This window comes from Galleria mellonella, unplaced genomic scaffold (assembly GCF_026898425.1).
Source record: "Galleria mellonella isolate WM207_F2 unplaced genomic scaffold, CSIRO_AGI_GalMel_v1 utg537, whole genome shotgun sequence".
In the NCBI taxonomy this organism is placed as follows: domain Eukaryota; kingdom Metazoa; phylum Arthropoda; class Insecta; order Lepidoptera; family Pyralidae; genus Galleria; species Galleria mellonella.
Window position 1 is genome coordinate 4,729,024 of NW_026442112.1, and position 24,989 is coordinate 4,754,012.

The 24,989-nt window shown below is 40.3% G+C and overlaps 1 protein-coding gene across 2 annotated transcripts in view; it reads left to right on the plus strand.

Annotated features, from left to right (window-relative positions):
- Nucleotides 1-24,989, plus strand: part of LOC113522562 (chitooligosaccharidolytic beta-N-acetylglucosaminidase) — a 41,120-nt gene that overhangs the window by 14,390 nt on the left and 1,741 nt on the right. For both annotated transcript variants that reach the window (XM_052898720.1, XM_052898719.1), the window contains exons 2-15: nucleotides 7,591-7,652; nucleotides 9,619-9,755; nucleotides 11,063-11,193; nucleotides 12,904-13,009; nucleotides 13,922-14,085; nucleotides 16,260-16,368; nucleotides 16,754-16,875; nucleotides 17,842-17,976; nucleotides 19,554-19,659; nucleotides 20,629-20,804; nucleotides 21,645-21,743; nucleotides 22,860-22,980; nucleotides 23,862-23,954; nucleotides 24,718-24,865. In XM_052898720.1, coding sequence (XP_052754680.1) covers nucleotides 7,597-7,652; nucleotides 9,619-9,755; nucleotides 11,063-11,193; nucleotides 12,904-13,009; nucleotides 13,922-14,085; nucleotides 16,260-16,368; nucleotides 16,754-16,875; nucleotides 17,842-17,976; nucleotides 19,554-19,659; nucleotides 20,629-20,804; nucleotides 21,645-21,743; nucleotides 22,860-22,980; nucleotides 23,862-23,954; nucleotides 24,718-24,865 — 1,703 coding nt within the window. In that variant the 5' untranslated portion in view covers nucleotides 7,591-7,596. The remainder of the gene's footprint in view (nucleotides 1-7,590; nucleotides 7,653-9,618; nucleotides 9,756-11,062; nucleotides 11,194-12,903; nucleotides 13,010-13,921; nucleotides 14,086-16,259; nucleotides 16,369-16,753; nucleotides 16,876-17,841; nucleotides 17,977-19,553; nucleotides 19,660-20,628; nucleotides 20,805-21,644; nucleotides 21,744-22,859; nucleotides 22,981-23,861; nucleotides 23,955-24,717; nucleotides 24,866-24,989) is intronic.

Below are 24,989 nucleotides of genomic sequence, written 5' to 3' on the forward strand. Positions count from 1 at the left end.
CCTATTAATGTAACATCTGTCATACCCATATTTGAGCAAATAAATTATATTATTATTATTATTTTTTAAATTTCACTAAAATTCTCATCTCCCCTCTTAAGGAGAGGAGATGGCAACTAACCCCCGGCAGAAGCACAGTCGGCCGGGGTTCAGGGCCCCAGGGAGAGAAACCGGCGTACAATGCGGGCAGAATCTAAGAGCACCGCTTTCTGCATCTTTCCCGGGAGTGAGCCGCCTCGGAATCCCAACCGTCTGAGATGTTGTTCCAGACTGGTTGGGATAAGACCGTTCACCGACATAACGATTGGGATGATTTCGGTAGATGTCACCCCCCACATTTCGGTCACCTCGTGAGCCAGGTCGAGATATTTTCTCTTCTTCTCGGTTTCGGCTTTCACGAGGTTCTCGTCATGCGGTATGGTGACATCCACCAAAAACACCCTCGAGAGTGCCCGATCCATCACCACGATATCAGGTTTGTTCGCAAGAACGGTCCTGTCCGTGATGATGGATCGGTCCCAGTAGAGCCTTACGCTGTCGCTTTCGAGGACCGGCTGGGGCTCGTACTTATAGTACGGCAACCTCTCATTCGCGAGGCCGTACTTCAGAGCTAGCTCTTGATGGAGTATTTTGGCTACCTGGTTGTGTCTGTGCAAGTACTCAGTGTTGGCAAGAGCTGAACAACCCGAAAGCACATGTCTGAGTGACTCTCTGGGATGGCGACATGCCCGACAGATGTCCTCAGTGCCATCCTTCAGAATGTGCTTTCGGTAATTGTTCGTCTTAACCACCTGATCCTGTATTGCACAGACAAAACCCTCGGTCTCTCCGAAGAGATCACCGAACTGTAGCCAGTGCATGGAGGTCTTCGTGTTTACGTACGGCCCGTGAAGGGCTTTGAAGAACCTTCCGTGCAACTCCTTCTCTTTCCATACGGCCTCCCGCTGAGAGGTACCCAAAACTTCGGGTTTTCGCCAGTCCTCTTTAGCCAGAGAAAGAGGGGTGAATCCTTTGTCACATTCTATGACCTCTCTATGCAAACCCTCGTCTATTTTCTCCAGAAAATATGTCCTGAGGCTGTCAACCTCGCGGTTGTGCATGGTCTTAACACTTAACAAGCCTCGACCACCAGCCTTCCGCGGGATATACAGCCTCATGACTGACGATTTCGGGTGATGCATTCTATGGAGGGTCATAGTTGTGCGGACTTTCCGATCCAGGGCTTCGAGATCGGTTTGAGACCATCTGAGCACGCCAAAAGTGTAAAGGAGTACGGGTATGACCCAGCCGTTATAAGCTCGGATTTTATTGGCGCCCGACAGAGAACTTTTCAGTACTCTTGTAAGGCGCACAAAAAATTCCTCGCGGACTGACTGTTTCATATCCGTCTCCTTCACACCGATGTTTTGTGACATGCCCAGATACCGGTATGTTTCAGCCTCGGAGAGGGTTTTAATATTAGAGGGATCTGTGGCGATCCATTCAGTTTGAGTGACCCGTCCCCTCTGCACATGGAGGACCGCGCACTTGTCTATTCCGAGCGCCATCCTAATAGAGCTGCTATAATCGTTTACGATATTTAGCAGCTCCGTCAGGCGTTCGACACTCGGAGCTAGCAGTTTCAAGTCATCCATGTACAGGAGGTGAGGCATTCGTGTACCTCCTCTCCGATACTGAAATCCAGTCCCCGAATTCTCCAGTAAAGTACTGAGTGGATTCAGGGACAGGCAAAACCAAAGTGGACTCAAACAATCGCCCTGGAATATTCCCCTCTTTATCTCTATCCGGTCAGCGGTATCCGTCAATCGCTCGCCCTGGATAGTCAGGATCGTCGTCCACTGCCCCATGCATGCCTCCAAGAACACTCGAACTGTACCGTCGATCTTGTACAGCTCGAGTATCCTCCGGAGCCATGAATGGGGCACGGAATCGAACGCCTTTTTATAATCTATCCAGGCGGCGGAGAAATTCCGACGGTTCCGCTTGACCACGTGGCCAGCGACAGCATCAATGAGGAGCAGCTCCTTCGATCCGCGGCTACCGCCCCTGCATCCGTTCTGAGCGCTAGATAGGATCTTATTCTCGTACACATGACGAGAGATCTTAGCGCTCAGAACGGATGTTAACGTCTTATATATTGTCGTAAGACAAGTGATGGGGCGATATTTAGATGGATCCGCAGTATCGTCCGTCTTAGGAGCTAAATGAGTGATCCCGGTTGTAAGGAAGTTCGGGAGCGTCCTGTTTTCGAGGGCACTCTGGAATTGCACGGCTAAGGTCGCATGGCTGGCCGAGAACGCCTTTAACCAGTAGTGCTGCAATCCGTCGATCCCCGGACTTTTCCAGTTCGGAGCCCGACGGATCGCGGCAACCACGTCTTTCTCCGTAATGGCAATGGCGTTCATCGGCGTTATTCGAGCACATGCTTCCTCAACATCGTGCATCCATGCGCCCTCCTCATGTTCCACAGGTTCAGACCACAGCTGTCTCCAGAAGGCGACGAAATTGGCTGTTTCGGGTCTTTGTCCTGTGGGCTGTAGTTTTGGGCGCTCCAAGTTCCTATAAAACTTCCGTTGATCACTCATAAAGAGGCGATTTTGTTGATACCTCTCAACCCTCTCAGAGTACCGTCGGAGTCGCTTCCCCCATGCAGCGATCTTCTGCTTCAGTTCATCTATGCGCTCCGTAAGTTTGTGCCCGAAGTCCGGCTGGAACAGACGTACACCTGTCCCAGCAAAGGCCTCTTTTACGGAGCGCATAATTCTCGGGCGTGTGTTGCCCTCCCTGAAGCAGAGCAGTCTACCAATGAGGACTCTGGCCTGGGCGATCCGTCGTTCAATCCTTCTTTTCCAGGCTGGTTTTATATTATCCCTTTGGATATTACGTCCAGCCCGGGGCATTTTTGCGCCGGTATATCGGCATACTGCCAACGCAGCGCCAAACAGGATTGAACTCGTCTCTCCCAGGTCACCGCTGCCCTCAAGGTACTGAGGCAGCAGTCCATTTGTGGCCTCAATGGCATCCCGCGTCGCCACATTTAGATATATCCAGGGAAGCTTCGGTCTCTCTTCGAGGGGAGTTCTTCGGATCTCTAGAATCGCCTCGTCTAGTATGCTCCTCATATGCTCTATATTATTATATTATATTATTATTATTATTTTTTAAATTTCACTGAAATTCTCATCTCCCCTCTTAAGGAGAGGAGATGGCAACTAACCCCCGGCAGAAGCACAGTCGGCCGGGGTTCAGGGCCCCAGGGAGAGAAACCGGCGTACAATGCGGGCAGAATCTAAGAGCACCGCTTTCTGCATCTTTCCCGGAAGTGAACCGCCTCTGAATCCCAACCGTCTGAGATGTTGTTCGAGACTGGTTGGGATAAGACCGTTCACCGACATAACGATTGGGATGATTTCGGTAGATGTCACCCCCCACATTTCGGTCACCTCGTGAGCCAGGTCGAGATATTTTCTCTTCTTCTCGGTTTCGGCTTTCACGAGGTTCTCGTCATGCGGTATGGTGACATCCACCAAAAACACCCTCGAGAGTGCCCGATCCATCACCACGATATCAGGTTTGTTCGCAAGAACGGTCCTGTCCGTGATGATGGATCGGTCCCAGTAGAGCCTTACGCTGTCGCTTTCGAAGACCGGCTGGGGCTCATACTTATAGTACGGCAACCTCTCATTCGCGAGGCCGTACTTCAGAGCTAGCTCTTGATGGAGTATTTTGGCTACCTGGTTGTGTCTGTGCAAGTACTCAGTGTTGGCAAGAGCTGAACAACCCGAAAGCACATGTCTGAGTGACTCTCCGGGATGGCGACATGCTCGACAGATGTCCTCGGTGCCATCCTTCAGAATGTGTTTTCGGTAATTGTTCGTCTTAACCACCTGATCCTGTATTGCACAGACAAAACCCTCGGTCTCTCCGAAGAGATCACCGAACTGTAGCCAGTGCACGGAGGTCTTCGTGTTTACGTACGGCCCGTGAAGGGCTTTGAAGAACCTTCCGTGCAACTCCTTCTCTTTCCATACGGCCTCCCGCTGAGAGGTACCCAAAACTTCGGGTTTTCGCCAGTCCTCTTTAGCCAGAGAAAGAGGGGTGAATCCTTTGTCACATTCTATGACCTCTCTATGCAAACCCTCGTCTCTTTTCTCCAGAAAATATGTCCTGAGGCTGTCAATCTCGCGGTTGTGCATGGTCTTAACGCTTAACAAGCCTCGACCACCAGCTTTCCGCGGGATATACAGCCTCATGACTGACGATTTCGGGTGATGCATTCTATGGAGGGTCATAGTTGTGCGGACTTTCCGATCCAGGGCTTCGAGTTCGGTTTGAGACCATCTGAGCACGCCAAAAGTGTAAAGGAGTACGGGTATGACCCAGCCGTTATAAGCTCGGATTTTATTGGCGCCCGACAAAGAACTTTTCAGTACTCTTGTAAGGCGCGCAAAAAATTCCTCGCGGACTGACTGTTTCATATCCGTCTCCTTCACACCGATGTTTTGTGACATGCCCAGATACCGGTATGTTTCAGCCTCGGAGAGGGTTTTAATATTAGAGGGATCTGTGGCGATCCCTTCAGTTTGAGTGACCCGTCCCCTCTGCACATGGAGGACCGCGCACTTGTCTATTCCGAGCGCCATCCTAATAGAGCTGCTATAATCGTTTACGATATTTAGCAGCTCCGTCAGGCGTTCGATGCTCGGAGCTAGCAGTTTCAAGTCATCCATGTACAGAAGGTGAGACACTCGTGTACCTCCTCTCCGATACTGAAATCCAGTCCCCGAATTCTCCAGTAAAGTACTGAGTGGATTCAGGGACAGGCAAAACCAAAGTGGACTCAAACAATCGCCCTGGAATATTCCTCTCTTTATCTCTATCCGGTCAGCGGTATCCGTCAATCGCTCGCCCTGGATAGTCAGGATCGTCGTCCACTGCCTCATGCATGCCTCCAAGAACACTCGAACTGTACCGTCGATCTTGTACAGCTCGAGTATCCTCCGGAGCCATGAATGGGGCACGGAATCGAACGCCTTTTTATAATCTATCCAGGCGGCGGAGAAATTCCGACGGTTCCGCTTGACCACGTGGCCAGCGACAGCATCAATGAGGAGCAGCTCCTTCGATCCGCGGCTACCGCCCCTGCATCCGTTCTGAGCGCTAGATAGGATCTTATTCTCGTACACATGACGAGAGATCTTAGCGCTCAGAACGGATGTTAACGTCTTATATATTGTCGTAAGACAAGTGATGGGGCGATATTTAGATGGATCCGCGGTATCGTCCGTCTTAGGAGCTAAATGAGTGATCCCGGTTGTAAGGAAGTTCGGGAGCGTCCTGTTTTCGAGGGCACTCTGGAATTGCACGGCTAAGGTCGCATGGCTGGCCGAGAACGCCTTTAACCAGTAGTGCTGCAATCCGTCGATCCCCGGACTTTTCCAGTTCGGAGCCCGACGAATCGCGGCAACCACGTCTTCCTCCGTAATGGCAATGGCGTTCATCGGCGTTATTCGAGCACATGCTTCCTCAACATCGTGCATCCATGCGCCCTCCTCATGTTCCACAGGTTCAGACCACAGCTGTCTCCAGAAGGCGACGAAATTGGCTGTTTCGGGTCTTTGTCCTGTGGGCTGTAGTTTTGGGCGCTCCAAGTTCCTATAAAACTTCCGTTGATCACTCATAAAGAGGCGATTCTGTTGATACCTCTCAACCCTCTCAGAGTACCGTCGGAGTCGCTTCCCCCATGCAGCGATCTTCTGCTTCAGTTCATCTATGCGCTCCGTAAGTTTGTGCCCGAAGTCCGGCTGGAACAGACGTACACCTGTCCCAGCAAAGGCCTCTTTTACGGAGCGCATAATTCTCGGGCGTGTGTTGCCCTCCCTGAAGCAGAGCAGTCTACCAATGAGGACTCTGGCCTGGACGATCCGTCGTTCAATCCTTCTTTTCCAGGCTGGTTTCATATTATCCCTTTGGATATTACGTCCAGCCCGGGGCATTTTTGCGCCGGTATATCGGCATACTGCCAACGCAGCGCCAAACAGGATTGAACTCGTCTCTCCCAGGTCACCGCTGCCCTCAAGGTACTGAGGCAGCAGTCCATTTGTGGCCTCAATGGCATCCCGCGTCGCCACATTTGGATATATCCGGGGAAGCTTCGGTCTCTCTTCGAGGGGAGTTCTTCGGATCTCTAGAATCGCCTCCTCTAGTATGCTCCTCATATGCTCTATATCCTGGGAAGTTGTTCCGTCCGCATCCGCTTCTGAAAGCGTTTCGGCAACCACCTCTACGCTAGGTAGCACGTCTGAGATGGGTTGCTCTACGGTCGCGGAGTTTGTTTCTGGAACAACTTCACTTCGCAATCGTTCGAGTTCGGTCGCGCTAAACATACCAGAGCGCTGTATGTACCGAACTCTGTCGGCTAAGTTCTGTTATTATTATTATTATTATTGTCTGAGATACAGGTTCTATAACCTAGTTCAGACACAAGTTGTTTAAACTGATCCAAATGTACAAATGAATTTGTATCTACTTTTACTGTAATTTCCAGTGCTGAGTTTGTTACAATCATGGTTGTGCAATAAAGTTATTATGGGGGCAAAGGGATTGTTAGTAATGGAGGCTGAGAATCCCATTGCTAGCAATATACCCAACCAGGTCGACCTCGCGGTTCTCCCTGGAAACTATCATGGTTAATTCCTGATGAATTCATCATGATGAGCTAACTGGCCTGTTTTCATTTCCATCTATCAACCTTCACTGGTGCTCCGCCAGCGTATCCTGTTAGCGCAGGCGGGGTTACCATACCATTTTCACCCATCAAAAAAAATAAGTTATTATTATTATTATAATCGGTCCAATAGTTAACGTAAACAGACATACAGCTAACTTCTACATATAAATCATATAGAATGCCTGTTAGTTTTGCAAATGGAACTAGTTTTACTGCCTAGCCCCCAGTTTGCTTTATTTGTAACATGTAACTTGATTACCTAGTTTGTTTTTTTAAAGTTTCGTATGAGTACATCGGTTGGAAATAAACGTGTAAATTGCAACTTTCGTGCCTTGTTTGAGCTTATTTTCATGTAACATAGTCGGGGGAAAAGTTCAGACGAAATGTAGTTTACATTTCGTCTGAATTTACTTTACAATAAATGAAATTGGAAAATATATAAGTATACCCATAAAATATCTAGTAATATAAATAATTTTATTTTATATACAACTTAGAATGGCAAACAAGCTAACGGTCCACCTGATGGAAAGTGGTAACCGTCGCCTATAGACATGAGCAGTATCATGGACTTAACAGAGTATACTGTTTCGCCCATGATACCCCCCATGCTTTGCCATTCCTGAGGACTCAGGTGTTATTCCTCTGTACCCAGTAAATTCACGCCATATCCCACCCTCCAAACCGAAATACAGCCATGCAAACACAACTGCTTCACGGTTGAAACATGAATGGAATATATATATATATATATGTCTGTGCAGTTATCATCCAATAATTTTTTTTTATTATGTAGATAGTATAGATTTTCGTGGGTGAATTTTGAACAGCTATTAAATGACATTTTTGTTTTGTTTCAGGTTACCATGTGGCTTCATAGATGTTTTGTATATGCTGTCCATCTAGTGATATTAGTTAGTTGGTAAGTTTAATTTATTTATTATGTAATCTACCTTAATTCTATCAAACTTCTGTTTACGCAGAGATTTTAAAAATCTTTCCCTTAGGCCATAAAAATAAGGACTATTTGGGTGGGACAAATTTTCAAGTAATTTTTAATTAAAATAATCAATAGATAGATAATTTTAGCTTCTAATTTTGTAACTTTGAGAACCCTCATATCAATTTTTCTTAAATATTTCTCAAGTAAAGATACTGTCTATTTACGATTTTGTCATATTAGTAAAATAAGATTATATATATATATATATATATATATATATATATATATATATATATATATATATATATATAATTAGATATATATATGAATAGATATATAATTTATTTGCATTATTTACAGGACAAATAACAACAAACATAGATACACATACACTGTAAAAAGAAATAAAAGAATATATACCTATACAAAAAAAGCATAATACATACAAGAAGTAACAATTTCTCCCTTCATGCGTGTGCCATAGTAACATAAAATGGTCACAACTCTGTTGCAAAAAAATAATCGTGCAAAATTAAGATGGAATCATCACGTAAACTATGTATTTTATTGATTGCAAAAAAATATCAATTCATTATTAGCAAAGAGATCTCCCTTTTTGAAGTCAGTTCGACGAAAATATAATTTCATTTGATCATATAACAAGTTTTAACTTTTTGTTGAAACAAGTTTGGTTTTATTGATATGTAAAACGTATTGTTGAAACGCAATATTCTATGTATAATATTTAGGCAATATTCTATCTTGTAGCGCCACCAATTATTGGCTCGTCAAACTCGCTTCCCCGCCAAACTCCCGCGCCCGAAAAACCAACTCCAGGCGCATGCGTCGCGCGGGCTAAAAAAAGCGGGAGACAATTATTTTCTCAACATGGCTACCGTTTTTTTTTTTTGTAATTTTCATAATTTTGTAATAAAAAACAATTCAAAGCAGTGTGTACGTTTTTCTACTGGCACAAAAGAACCCTGAATAACGAAGCTAGCCGAGTTCAAATCTATACTTATAATAAATCTGTAGAGAGGTCAATTCTGTACATGATATATATTTCCAAAATAACTATCAGGGGGTGATAAGTGATCGATACTGATGTGATCGAGACTGCCAAAAATGCAATCAGTAAAATGTTTGTCTGTCTGTCTGTATATTCGTTATAGAAACTAAAACTACTAGACGGATTTTAACGAAACTTGGTACAATTATTCTTCATACTCCTGGATAGGTTATAGTATACTTTTCATCACGCTACGATCAATAGGAGCAGAGCAGTGAAGGGAAATATGTCTGTTACATCAAAACCATTGAACCGTGAGGAAGGACATAGGCTACTTATTTTACGAAAAACGACGGAAACGCGGACGAAGTCGCGGGGAACAGCTAGTCTATAATATTAACGCAATATTCTATCTATAGTACCTATTAAGATTATTACTTTTGTATATTTACTTTAAAACATGATTTAGCGAATGTTTACAGCATTAAAAGCTAAGCTAATTAACACTTCAATTAGAAATTAATGACTAACAACGGTTTTATCACGTGTATGCTATTTTATAGCGATATGCAATTGTTTCCACACTGATTATCTTACTCGTTTGTTATATTAAAGTTTTTTTTTCTTTTTTTTTTTGTTGACACCTCTGGTGTTGCAGGCGTTCATAGGCTACGGTAACAGCTTACCATCAGGTGGGCCGTATGCTTGTTTGCCATCTCAGTGGTATAAAAAAATATTTCTTCTTTCTTATGCAACCTATACCAGGACGACGGAAACGATTACTCTCAACTTTGTAGCTTATATCCTTCTCCCCAAACACTATGTGTGTACCAAGTTTTATAGAGCTAATAAACAAACTTTCACATTTACAATATTAGTAAGTATTTCGTTGATTTTGCGTATAAATGATGAAGAGCTTATGTTTGTTTGTCCAAGTGTGGTCTCGAGCGACGAGGAGCCAGCTTGGAGATGGTCGTGTGATAATGGCAAGTGCGTGAAGGTACGAAACGCAGGCGACAGCTCTGATCCAGCGCTCAGTCTGGAAGCCTGCAAGATGTTCTGCAACGAATATGGTTCGTATGACCACAGATAGTGTAATAAATACAAATTTATTATATTAGGTGTCCTCGAAATTCTCGAAGTTTCTGCTAGTGGAACCATATATTTTTTTCTCTTCTAACCGTGTCTTTTTCGCTAAAGAAACATCATTTTCCTAATCTTATCCCTAATTTATGGGGTCGGCGTTTTTCTAAAGAAATATTTGTCGAAAAATAACATGAGTATACGATGTATTCAGTTTTGAATTTAGTGTGGGATACTCGAAATTTTTTTGTTATTTATACTTCTTTGTCATTCGGTTTTACTAGCAGTTAATTCTAATGATATCAATTTTGTCCACTGGATGTTCGTATTTTATTTAATACAATAATATTCCCTTGACTATGATGATCTAGTTTTTATTTAACTTTGAATATTTTAAGCAAGCATTTTACGCTTACTAAAAATATCCATGCATCTTCTGTCTTGAATTGTAGCGGCTGTATTTATTTTCTATTGTATCTTTTATAAATATGTCAAGTATTGAAATAAATAAAAAAGGCGTTTCCATATATATCAGATTGGGAGCTTAATTGCTGAGGGATGGGTAGCAGCCTCTTAAAACATCACCAAAGCCTAACTGCGGTTGTCAACCCGCCTGTCAAGTGTGGCAACTACTGGCATAACCCCTCAACAGGCAGAGGGCTATGTTCACAAGTACACAGTTACCAGAGGGAGACTTTGTACAAAAGTCGATTGGTTGAGTACCTCTGTCCCATTCGTGTTTCTACCGTGAAGCAGTTGTGTTCCCATGGCTGTGTTTCGGTTTGAAGGGTGGGATATGGCGTGAATTTACTGGGTACAGAGGAATAACACCTGAGTCCTCAGGAATGGCAACGCATGGGGGGTATCATGAGCGAAACAGTATACTCTGTAATGTCCATGGTACTGCTCACGTCTATAGGCGACGGTTACCACTTTCCATCAGGTGGGCCGTCAGCTTGTTTGCCATTCTAAGTTGTATAAAAAAAGCTGATATGATGATTCTTTTTCTACATAGGTTGTAAATAAACATTACAAAACATTATGAAATGCGTTAACAAAATGCATTAAAAAAATTAATCGTAGTGCTCCATGCAGATATGTGGGCCATGTTAATATTTCATAATACTTGATCAAACCCATCAATAGTAACAGTTTCAACATATTTTGATACATCTGTGACCTTTTTCTTGGTTTATTGTTTTAATCGTTCGTTGCTTCACGTTTTTTTTTGTTTTTTTTTTTTAAATTGTTTTCGTAATGTTTATCTCGGAAATTAATTATTGTCACGAATTGGCAGGTCTCCTTTGGCCAAGACCCACGGGTGATATTGACCTCGGGAACTTTTTGTCCAAAATAAACATGGACCATATTAAAATAAACACGTTGAGTCGTGGTGCGACCGATGACCTCATGGAAGCGGCGACAAAGGTATGCAGTTTCAACATGTATATTTTAAATGCAATTCCTGCGTTTCTTAAATATTATTTTACATGTTCCATCTCCGTGGCGCAGTGGTGAGCACATTGCTTTCAATGAATCAGGTGGCAGGTTCGATTCTAGGTTGGGCCAATTTAGGCAACGAACTTTTTGATTCTCTATTATTATTGATATATTTATTATAAAATTTTAATGATTAATTAATATTTTGGGATATTTTTTACATTCTATTTATGTACATACTATCATTCTAGGTAAATGCGGTCTCGAGTTCAATTCTTAGTCGGGCCGATTTAGAAAACTATTTTTTATAAACTGGTTTGTGTGTTACGTTCTCATTAGTGTACACATGAGAAAGAACAAGACAATGGTTATTGCTGTCTCGTTCTATCTTGTGCTTGCGGTAGCGATATCATGTCTATCGATAGTCACTTGTCTAAATGGGCTGGATCGGTTATCTAGTAATTTCTGGTAACATATGATACTTTGGCTTGAGGTCGAAGTTAGAAAGTTTGGATGGTGTTTTATATGTAGGCATCCGATTAATAGTATTATGTATGGAGTAATATATGAATATATTTCGTCCCTGTGGTCCCAGCATAGAATAGGCCACCCCTTCTTATTCAGTTGGTGTCGTAAGCGGCGACTAGGGAGCTTATGATGGAGCGATGGATGGGTAGTAGCGTCCCTCTTAAAACATCTCTAAAATCCTAACTGCGGTTGCCAACTCTGCCATGTGTGGCAACTACAGGCAAAACTCTCCTTATGGGGAAGGCTTATGTTCAGCTGTGGACAGTTAACGGCTGAAATATATATATATATATATATATATATATATATATATATATATATATATATATATATATATATATATATATATATATATATATATAAAATGCGATCATTATCCAGTGCATTGTATATTAGATTTTGTTTGTCTGTAATTCGGTATTGTACGATTTATCTGTTTACGCCCACGGTATCCGCCTTCCGTACCTACTCGTATTGGTTTCAAAACTATAATACTACTTTGATACTCTGTAGCGCGTCAGGGATGTTCGCCGAGCATCGTGTAGATTGTTTTTATGCCACGATGCGAAAAAGGTGTGCATCCCTGGTGCGCAGAGTACGTGCCAGCGCCAACAGCATCCTGAGTATGATAGCAAGCAGGCTAGACTGTGTGTACGTCGGTCACTGCTGCGCAATTTCCGATGGAATTGTGCAGCGGTGATTATCTGCATATTATTTAATATATGTGTGTGTGTGTGTATTGTGTATGTAAATTTACTAACATTAGTTTTTAAGAATACTGTTACTAATAAATATTTAATGGACCAAAAAAGTCCGAAATTTTTTTTTTTATTTAATTTGTTATATCTCTCATTTAGAGGTAGTTCTAGACACGGGCCAAAGCCAAGTGTTTTTGGAATGTCAGCTCAATGATAGGAACTTACGGACCAGGCGACATGTATTTAAAATTGCTGCTTTTTGGAGGAGTATATATGTGGAGGGTTTTATACATAATGTATGGAGAGTTGTGTGTAAGGTTTTCGGGATAACACCCGTTGTATGTAGATAAAACTATTGGTATTGTTTTTACTGTATGAACTCGCCATTGGGATTTTATTTCTATAGAAAGATCTGTGTATTTAGCTAGTTTTTATTATTATTAATTCAATTTAAACTTGTTCTTTTTTACAGAGATTCCAAAAACAAATCTCCCTGGCTGCACCGAAAGGGGCCACATTGAAATTAACTGGAAAATCTGTGTCCATAAATCTTATTAATGAACAGCCCAATTTGCGAGGTTCGTCATGTTATATTTAGAGTTATACGATATGTAAATTTATATATTTTATTTATTTAAAGGAACACCAACAGCATATTGCATTTTTTTTAATGGGTGATAATGGTATGGTAACCCCGCCTGCGCTAACGGGATACGCCGGCGGGGCACCAGTGAAAGATGATAGGTGAGGATGAAGCAGGTCAGTTGGCCCATCGTGACCACTTCAACAAGAATTGTTCACAATGGTTTCCACGGGGAACCACGTGGAGGTCGACCTAATAGGGCATATTGCTAGCAATGGGGCTGTCAAACTCCATTGCTAACAATCCCTTTCCCCCAGCATATTGCATTTTTTTTATGGGTGAAAATGGTATAGTAACGCCGCCTGCGCTAACGGGATACGCTGGCGGAGCATCAGTGAAGGGTGATAGATGAGAATGAAAACAGGCCAGTTAGCCCATCATGATGAATTCATTAGGAATTAACCATGATAGTTTCCAGGGGGAACCGCGAGCAGGTCGACCTGGTTGGGTATATTGCTAGCAATGGGATTCTCAGTCTCCATTACTAACAATCCCTTTCCCCCCAGCATATTGCATTATAACACACATATATAACAAACATTAAATACAATACAATATTAATGCACATGCCTATTGAAGGTATTATAGGTATAGGTAGGTTAAATAATTAAATGAGATTATATATAATTAGATAGATTAGATATATAATTTATGTGAATTGCTTAGGGCACACAAATAACAACAGACATGTCTATGCCTTTATACACATACACAGTTAAAAAAAGAATACATATACGTGTTTTTTTTTTTTTTTTTGGGAAATATAGTTGGGTTTCCTGGTGGAATTCATATTGACCACTAAACGTGTTTTGAATGGAACATTATTACAGAAATATTGTACTTGCAGAGTTCTCTCTGGACATGGACGAGGGTTATGATCTGAGGATTGCAGCGGCCGCGAAGGACCAGATCAACGCCACTGTCACCGCGAGAACTTTCTTCGGTCTCCGTCACGGGCTGGAAACGCTTTCTCAGCTATTTGTCTATGACGATCTTAGGGACCATATGTTGGTGAGTGGGCATGTTTGTTTTTATTTAACATTCATTACTTCCAGAAACTATTACGCGATTTTTTTATCATTTTATCAGAGATTTTTAGAAAATTATTTTATTTTTAAGTTTTCATAGGGAGAATTCATTTTCATTCAGAGGGAGACTTTGTACAAAAGTCGATTGCTTGGATCCTCTGTCCCATTCGTGTTTCTACCGTGAAGCAGTTGTGTTTACGTGGCTGTGTTTCGGCTTGAAGGATGGGATATGGCGTGAATTTACAGGGTACAGAGGAATAACACCTGAGTCCTCAGGAATAGCAACGCATGGATGGTATCATGGGCGAAACAGTATACTCTGTTATGTCCATGGCACTGCTCATGTCTATAGGCGACGGTTACCACTTTCCATCAGGTGGGCCGTTAGCTTGTTTGCCATTTTAAGTTGTATAAAAAATACTTTACCGAGAGAAATATTAAAAAAAATGCTTGGGTGGAATTGACCTATATTATATGTGTATAGCTTATCTTATACGTAAGGGTCTCCTAGGGTACTCTATGTTGACCACAGTGCCACAGAATAGAGATCTCCATGCTGTTTATATCTGTAATCGACAATTACTGCTATCGATCAAGTGGGCCGTCAATTTGTTTGCCATACAATGTTGCATAAAAACCGTTTATAAATTGTCTATGGAAATTATGTAATAAATCCATTTCGTAACATGACTAATGTGTCCATTGATAACGTTTGTGTGTTTATATTGTGAAGTGTACACCTCGAATGGCACGATGTGGTATTGAAGACGAGAATAAATCGATAATAACCGGTTCCAGTCCGTTAACCTTCCAGAAGGCATTTGATTTGCATAACAGGCACATTATGACACGAGATTTGTAATCTTATTACTGTGGTCAACGTACTTTGGGTGCTTAAATACGAGTATATGATTTGCATATAATAAATATATTTTTAAATTCGATATCAGATTGTATATTTATCTACAGGAGAGGCAAAAAAGTTTATCTCTCTCGAAGAATGCCTTAGCATGTCTTTTTTTTTTTTATAAAATGCTTTAGGTCTTATTCGACTGTATTTTTTTTTTTATGGAATATGGTATGAGCTTAGGTTACGAGGTGTCTTTACCAAGTTTAAAGTTATACTCAGAATTCTTATTTAAGGGAAAATGAAAATTTAGCGCCCGTTTTGAATCCGTATTAATGTTACGTTTAAAATATAATATTAATTTACAATGTTCGAATGTGGTCTATTCTTGATGCTAGATTCTATATGTGAAATGTGTAACAGTGTCCTACATAGGCTGTACCGACCTTCACCAAATTGAGTGTGCTTTCATACTTTCAAAAAATGTTGTATTGAACTCAGTTTATTAAGTACTGGAGGTCGAAATTCGACCGTAACATTTGTTATAATAAATTAATTTATTATGTTTATGTTTGATATTCAGTAAGAGAGTAGGACCAGAGGGAAACTTTGTATAAAAGTCGATTGCTTGGGTACCTCTGTCCCATCCGTGTTTCTACCGTGAAGCAGTTGTGTTTGCATGGCTGTGTTTCGGTTTGAAGGGTGGGATATGACGTGAATTTGCTGGGTACAGAGGAATAACACCTGAGTCCTCAGGAATGGCAATGCATGGTATACTCTGTTATGTCCATGGTATCATGGGCGAAACAGTATACTCTGTTATATCCATGGTACTGCTCATGTCTATAAGCGACGGTTACCACTTTCCATCAGGTGGACCGTCAGCTTGTTTGCCATTCTAAGTTGTATAAAAAAAAGCAGGTCAGTTAGCCCATCGTGATGAATCCACCTGGAATTCAGCACGATGGTTTCCAGGGAGGACCACGTGGAGGTCGACCTGGTTGGTCATATTGTTAACAGTGGGACTGGTAGTCCGCATTATTAACAATCCCCCCTCCCGATGCCAATATAGTATCTGGTATAGAATAGGCCACCGCTTTCTTCCCCGTGACTATAGTAAGAGGCAACTAAGGCAGCTTAAGGTGGAGGGATGGACAGCAGCGTCCCTCTTAAAACATCACGAAAGTCTAACTGCGGTGGCTAACTCGCTTGTCAAGCGTGGTAGCTTCTCGCAAACCTTACTCTTTTGGGGAAGCGTATGTTCAGCAGTGGACTGCTGGCGTGATGCTGATGATGATTTCTCCATACAGCTCGTCCGTGACGTGAACATCAGTGACAAGCCAGTGTACCCGTACAGAGGGATCCTGCTGGACACAGCGAGGAACTATTACTCAGTGGATTCTATCAAAAGGACTATTGGTAAGATTTACTCTTTTATTTGTTCTTATTTTACTCTGTTATGTCCATGGTACTACTCGTGTCTATAGGCGATGGTTTTTTTTATGGATGGTAATGAAATGGTAACCCCGCCTGCGCTATCGGTATACACTGGCGGGGCACCAGTGAGGGATGATAGGTAAGGATAAAAAGGCAGGTCAGTTAGTCCATTGTGACGAATTTGACGATAATTAATCACGATAGTTTCCAAGGGGAACCGCGTGAAGGTCGACCTGACAGAGTTTATTGCTAGCAATTGGGATTATCGTCTTGATTAATAACATTTACAGGCGACGGTTACCACTTTCCATCAGGTGGCTGTCAGCTTGTTTGCAATTCTTTACACAAAAAAAATTATGTCCTGCAGATGCGATGGCCCTGGTGAAACTTAATACATTCCATTGGCACATTACGGACAGCCAAAGCTTCCCCTTCGTGTCTGACAGGCGTCCCAACTTGTCCAAGCTTGGGGTTTTGAATCCCAAGAAGGTATGTATCAATATTGTAACCGACTATAAACTGCTTTTACGTACTATTATCTATATTTTATTGTTACAATTTTTACTTGTTCAAATTGTTTGTTTTATTTTCAACCGACTTCAAAAAAGAGGTTGTATTTTTTATGTTTATTTCAGTAATATTCAGTAAAGTAGATTAGATTGTATGATAGAGTATCTCCATAGTGCAATGCATCGAAAAAAATGTGTCAACATATTCATACAATTTTGCGTGAATTATGAATAATTCCTTTTTTACTTCTATATTTATTTTGTTTTATAATTTCTGCATTTTTTAATGCGTAAACACTCACTTTATTTATTAAATAATCCGCCAAGATATAATACATTGTATGCGTAAGTATATAGAATACCTGATAAAAACAATTTGACAATTAGCTGACAAAAAGTTGACCCGATTTTAAGGTTCGATGCTCTATCTATATAAGCTAAGAATATATATGCTAATCGATAGTTTCCGACCGTCGAAGTAAATGATTGGAGAAGAGGGGCCTTTCATGTATATGTTGGCATTATAATCTATGGTTACCATCTATGGCGTAACGTGTAACCGACACGGCTTTATCGATTTATTGATTTTAAACCGTGAAGCGGTAAAGCATACTTTTCGTTAGATTCGTTTTTAAATGAAACATTTTTTTTATGACATTTTTAATGACTTTATCTGTGCTTATTGTTCGTGTGTATGTAGAAGGTATTTATATTAGGCGTTATTTTAACCAATTCTGAATCTATTTTGAAAATTTTCTTTTAAAAAGATAGTGTTGGTTCTATTTTAATTTTTTTTTTATATTTGTATCCAAAATTTTTACACAAGCAACAAATAAAATTCGCTATTTTAATGTATAATCATCATTAACTGTCAAAAAGTTTAAAATTTTTGATTTTTTTTATATTGTATAAAAACAATCAATATTAATAAAAAGATTATTTGAAGGTATACACCAAGAGGGAGATCAGTGAAGTTGTTAAATACGGCCTGGAGCGAGGCGTCAGGGTGTTGCCAGAGTTCGATGCGCCTGCGCACGTCGGCGAGGGCTGGCAGGACACTAACCTTACCGTTTGCTTTAAGGTAAGAATATTTATAACAGACTGCAAATAAATTTACCTCCACATACTTAATGTGTATCGATAATAACTTGGTTACTTTATTACGGACTAAAACTCGGTCGCTGTATCTTAATATAAAAGTATTTGAAAAGTGAAGTCATAAAATATCAAGTTTACTTAAAATAATGTTTGTGACATAAGTTAAAGTAAAAACGAGAATGAATTTAAATTAAAGGTATGTGTAAAAAACGGTTAAGTTTAAAATGTTTAGTTTACTAATGGCATTATGACAATTATTTTGTTAGAAAACTGCATTAATTTTTTCTAGCATTCTACAGGTGTTTTTTTTTTGATGGGTAAAAATGGTATGGTAACCCCGCCTGCGCTAACGGTATACGCTGGCGGAGCATCAGTGAACGGTGATAGATGAGAATGAAATGCAGGTGTATTTACATATGCGTATTAAGTGGCAGGACAGGAGCCCACCTCAGAATTGTCTAGTGCCCACCCAGAAGTTTCCTGTTATGAGTAGTGAAAATCACTGTAATAGTTCGATTTAAAATTTTAATTTTATTATGCTATTTAGAATGGCAAACAAGCTATTGACCCATTTGATGGAAAGTGGTGACCGTCGCCTATAGCCTGTGGACATGAATAACACCATAAGTACGATAATTCTAAAATTGTTGTTTTCTCTTGTACTAATAAACTGGCGTTAATATTTTTACTTACAAACATAGACTTTACCAGAGGGAGACTTTGTACAAAAGTCGATTGCTTGGGTACCTTTGTCCCATTCGTGTTTCTACCGTGAAGCAGTTGTGTTTGTATGGCTGTGTTTCAGTTTGAAGGGTGGGATATGGCGTGAATTTACAGGGTACAGAGGAATAACATCTGAGTCCTCAGGAATGGCAACGTATGGGGGGTATCATGTGCGAAACAGTATACTCTATTATGACCATGGTACTGCTCATATCTAAAGGCGACGGTTACCACTTTCCATCAGGTGGGCCGTTAGCTTGTTTGCCATTCTAAGTTGTATAATATATATATATATATATATATATATAAATACCTAATTATATTCTCTCTAACTGCATTGGGTTGGTTGGAAGAGATCTCTTTTAGAGATAAGCCTACCTTTGCTAACAAGTTATTAAATTAATCGCTGTATCTTTTTTTCAAGTACAATAAAAAATATATATTTATATATGTATCACATCTCCATATTTAGAACTGACAGAATTTTTCATCGTGCCTCCCATCAAATTGTTTATAATTACTCTTCTCCATCCAAAGGTTGCCTGGAAGAGATCGCTCTTAGCGATAAGGTCGCCCATTGTTTTCTCATTGTGATTATTTCTTGTAATTGTTTGTATCTTTATAGATAAAAACTTATTATTAAGTTTACTATTGTAATCTTTTGGAGGAAACAATAAAGAGTGTCTATCTATCTATCTATCTATCTATCTATATTACCTATGGAATGAACTTGGTAGCGTTGCATATGTTAAAATTTCAAAAAAATTTCAAAATTCAAAAATCATTTATTCATGTACAGTTATTCGAATACATTTCAATAATGGTTTTGTTTGTCAGGCCGAGCCTTGGAAGCATTATTGTGTGGAGCCACCTTGCGGCCAACTGAACCCCACCAGGGAAGAATTGTATGACTACTTGGAGGACATATACACTGATATGGCCGGTAAGATTAGCAGATGGAGACTTTGTACAAGTCGTTTGCTTGGGCACCTCTATTACATTCGTGTTTTTACCGTTAAGCAGTTTTTTCTTTTTAATGGATGATAATGGAATGGTAAGCCCGCCTGCGCAAACGGTAAACCAATCACCCCTCACTGGTGCCCCGCCATAATTGGTGAAAATGAAAAGGCAGGTCAGTTAGCCCATCGTGATGAATACACCAAGTATTCAGCACGATGGTTTCCAGGGAGTACCATGTGGAGGTCGATCTTATAGGGCATATTGCTAGCAATGGGACTGATAGTCCGCATTGCTAACAATCTCTTCCCCCCTCCCCCCCACCGTGAAGCAGTTGTGTTTACATAGCTGTTTCGGTTTGAAGGGTGGGATATGGCACTGGCTTTACAGGGTACTCGGGAATGGCAACGCATGGGGGGTATCATGGTCGAAACAGTATACTCTGTTATGTCCATGGTACTGCTCATATCTATAGGCGACGGTTACCACTTTACAACAGGTGGGCCGTCAGCTTGTTTACCATTCTAAGTTGTATAAAAAAAAATATTGGCTAATGTATGGTGTTAGAACAGGTGTAAGCCTGGTTTCGGTCTTACCACCACCTTACTGGAGGAATAATTAAATGGGACAGATAAAAGAAACACTAGGTGTCATGTCGTATAGAGAGGTCAAGGATATGGCCTGGGATAGAGCTGGCTGGAAGATGCATGAATTATTTGCACCGACAAGAGTGCACCCTTATTCTAGGATAAATGAAAAGAAGAATGTATGGTGTAAATATATTTTTAATTATTCTAGATATAAGTTGTTGATTCCAGATGTAATATTAAAATAAAAAAATTGCCGAATGGATGCATGACTTCAGAACGGTTGCACCTATTCGGTGAATTCTTTTTTGTTGTATATCCAATTGTCAAGACAAGGTTTGTATGAAAGAAATTGCATATTCCTGCAGACGTATTCCAGCCGGACATGTTCCACATGGGCGGGGACGAGGTGAGCGAGAAGTGCTGGAACTCCTCGGAAGAGATTCAGCAGTTCATGGTGCAGAATAGGTGGGACCTCGACAAGTCCTCGTTTTTGAAACTGTGGAACTATTTCCAGACGAAGGCACAGGAGAAAGCTTATAAGGTGAATAATTTTTAGTCGTCATCTTCTTGCCTTTATCCCAATTTTTTTATACAACTTAAAATGGCAAACAAGCTGGCGGCCCACCTGATGGAAAGTGGTAACCGTCGCCTATAGACATGAGCAGTATCATGGGACATAACAGAGTATACGTTGTTACGTCATGTTATTCCTCTGTACCCAGTAAATTCACGCCATATCCCACCCTTAAACCGAAACACAGCCATGCAAACACAACTGCTTTACGGTTGAAACACGAATGGGATAGAGGTGCCCAAGCAAACGACTTTTGTACGAAGTCTCTCTCTGGTAAATTATTATTTGGGGTCGGCGTAATATGATTTTATTCATATTACACAAAGATTCGGCTTTTGGTCTTGTGATCGGCCGCATACTTGATGTCAACCTTCCTTGAGAATGCATTTGTTGGTCATATCCATCACCTACCGCATTCAGAAAAGGATTGAGGAAAAAGAAGGCGACGTAGGGAGTAAGTAAAGGAAGTTGGTAAAAAAGAAGTGAGAGATTAATGGGGGAAAAGGGAATATTGCAGTTGTGGAGGAATTACTGGTCAGAAACTGCAGTGGCTCGGAAGACCAGGGTCGTATATCTGAGTACCCTTATTCTAGGATCAGACAGATCACTAGAGGAGATCACCCGAGGCACGATTTATTTTAATATATTTAATATAGTGTATTTGTTGATTTCAACACATACGTGACTCAAATATATTGATTACTCATACTAAATCTTGAGACCTGAAAATTTTCAGTTGTTGAATACTCAGTTATTTTTTTTTTATAATTATTTATAATATATATATATATTTTGTTATACTGAAAGGCTTTCGGCAAGAAACTCCCGCTTATACTGTGGACCAGTACCCTCACTGACTACGCTCACGTCGAGAATTACTTGGACAAAGACGACTACATTATTCAATTAAGTTATTTGACAATATCTTTATAATATTATATATTTTTGTTCTGAAAGGCTTTCGGCAAGAAACTTGCTTATACTGTGGACCAGTACCCTCACTGACTACGCTCACGTCGAGAATTACTTGGACAAAGACGACTACATTATTCAAGTAAGTTAATGACAATATCGTAGAATATGTTCTGAGGAATTGTTCGGACTGATACTTGCTGCTGATTGATGTGGCGGGATTCAATTGAAAAAATTGGGATGAATCCCAATCATCTGGACGAGTGGCGGTCTTCCACCGTGCGTTTTTCAAGGCACTTTCTCCCATGCACAACCATTTTTTGGAATCAACTTCCAGCAGCAGTATTTCCGAACCGATACGACAACATAACCTTCAAGAAAAGAGTATATTCCTTTTTAAAAGGCCGGCAGCACACCTGCAATGCCGCTAGTGTTGTGGGTGATCATGGGCGGCGGTAGTCACTTACCATTAGGTGAGCCGCATGCTCGTTTGCCCCCTGAGTTGTAAAAAAAAAACATTTGTGGTATAGAAAATGCAAATTAATCTAAATTCTATTAATGACTAGCGACCCGTCCCGGCTTCGCACGGGTGCAATGCCGCACCGCTATGTCCCTTCATTTTAAATCTGTAATATCTTAGGAAATATTCATTTAAATTACATGCTCTAAAGGGCCATATTAATCTATATTCAATGTACAATGTATTTAAGGTACTTAATTGGATTAAAATTAATGCTGTATTGCTTAAAATCACTTCGTAAATAAGCCATTTTTATCCCGTAAAATGTAAAAGGTGGGACTTTTTTTGTTGACCTTTTTAAGGTGTACAATACTGTAGTACATTATTTTGATTTATCTCGTTTAATTCAGCCACTGTTTGCAATGTAAGCGCAAAAAAATATGTTTATTTACATCACGTTAGAAACCTCTAAATTTATCAGTGTTTCTCTACAATATTATGCATGTATTATACATATAAACCTTCCTCTTGAGTCGCTCTATCTAACCGCTTCAAATTCCGTTGCGTAGTTTTAAAGATTTAAGCATACATAGGGACGGACAGGCAGCGACAGCGACTTTGTTTTATACTATGTAGTGATTATATTTCAGGTATGGACCACAGGCGTGGATCCCCAAATTAAGGGTTTACTAAAGAAAGGCTACCGTTTGATTATGTCCAACTACGACGCCCTGTACTTCGACTGCGGGTTCGGTGCTTGGGTTGGAAGTGGTACGTTATTTATAATTTTTAGCTTAGATAGATAGTGTCTCCATACAAATGTTTCATCAAATACAGGCCAACTTTTTTTTATGTGTGCTATGTTGTATGGTAAAATAGGGATACACTGGCGGAACACCAGTGAAGGGTGATAGGTGAGAATGAAAACACCATATCATGTATATTTAACATGATAGTTTCCAGGGGGAACTCACCTGGTTGGGTATATTCCAATCATTTTATTATTAATTATTTATATTACTACTCAATATATTTCCATATTATTATTAATTATTTATATTCCCATATACTGAGTAGTAATTTATATTGTAAGGTTAAATTTAAAAATAAAAATGATTAAAAATTTTAACGAACATATTTGAAAGAACTTAGTGCATAAGTGTATAATGATTTGTAATGATGATGGTTTAATAAAAATGTATTGGTCTGGGAAATTTTTATTTTAATTACTAGCAACACTGAAGATATTACGTGTTGTGATTTAAAAAAATATTTCATTGGGTAAGCCAAATTTTTTATACTTTGTAACATTCAGTTTTTAATATTAATTAACATCGACAGGGAGTTTACCCCTTTAACTTAAAGCCTAGATGGTCGCGTACAGCGTGATTTCAGAGATATTTTCTCCTACGAACGTTCAGATTATAGAATGAGCTCCTTGTCTTGAATACTTCCTTCTTCTCATGAGGTTTTTCCAAGTGACGACAGCATGGGTTTCTTAAAAAAAAAAGGGATAAAGAGGTTTCTTCAGGGTCGGCAACGCGCACGTAATACCTCTGGTATTGCAGGCGTTCTTACGCTACGGTAACCGCTATTAAAAAATTTAAACTATGCTAATTGCTAATATATACAAATTTTATTTTTAACGGCAGGTAACAACTGGTGTTCTCCATACATCGGATGGCAGAAAGTGTATGATAACAGTCCCGCGGTTATTGCTCTGGAACACAAGGATCAAATTCTTGGTATGTATTGATTTACATTAATTTATATTGTTGACATTCTGGAAATATTGTAATGTACTCGTATTTTATATTTTTATAGTGCGGTATGGAGTAACCGGCATATTAAAATTATATATTTTAATTATGAAAATATGTACCTATCGTGATACAATTTCAGTGACTGGATAATATTGTAACAGATCCTTAGACTATTTCTAAATTGAAAGAAGTGTTGTCCTCCTCTCTCCTACTTGCTGTGCCCAACAGGCACATGTTATCCATTATATTATGAAATGAAATAAATAAATAAATAAATACTAATTATATTATTTGTTTGTTGGAATGCAATAAAGTTTAAGGTTTAAAAATAAAAATAAATATATAAAAAAATAATTGTTTTATAAAATTTATAGATGATGGATATTTGGGTAGGGTCGTTGTAATATATTCACTTATCTCTTGTTTTTGTTACATTGGATCTTTAAATAATGATGACCATCATTTGTCTTCTTTGCTGCGTACTTAAAGACTTGAATATTTTTGGTTTGCAGCATAGACTAAGTATAACTACATACTGTTTGCAGTGTGTAACCATAAAATATACTGTTAAATTGCAGCGAAAATGATCGTCTATGGTCACCATAAAGAAAATCTGTGTAGTGATTAGGTATTACTACTATTAATGTGAGAGTGTCACTTTCTGGTGACATAAGTTTCTAAGCTACCATTGCTAAATATCCATAATTTGGTATTGAACTGACGTGAGGGTACGGTTTCCTGGCAGGCGGGGAGGCAGCTCTGTGGTCGGAGCAGTCGGACAGCGCGACGCTGGACGGCCGCCTGTGGCCGCGAGCCGCCGCCCTCGCCGAGCGGCTGTGGGCCGAGCCCGCCGCCACCTGGCAGGACGCCGAGTACCGCATGCTGCACACCAGGTACGGTACACTTGTTGAGCGGCTGTGGGCTGAGCACAAGTTGTAGTAATTATATAGTTAATTGATTTATTTTAGAGGCAATTAATAAATTATGATATTGTCCGTGTGATGATTCTGGGACATT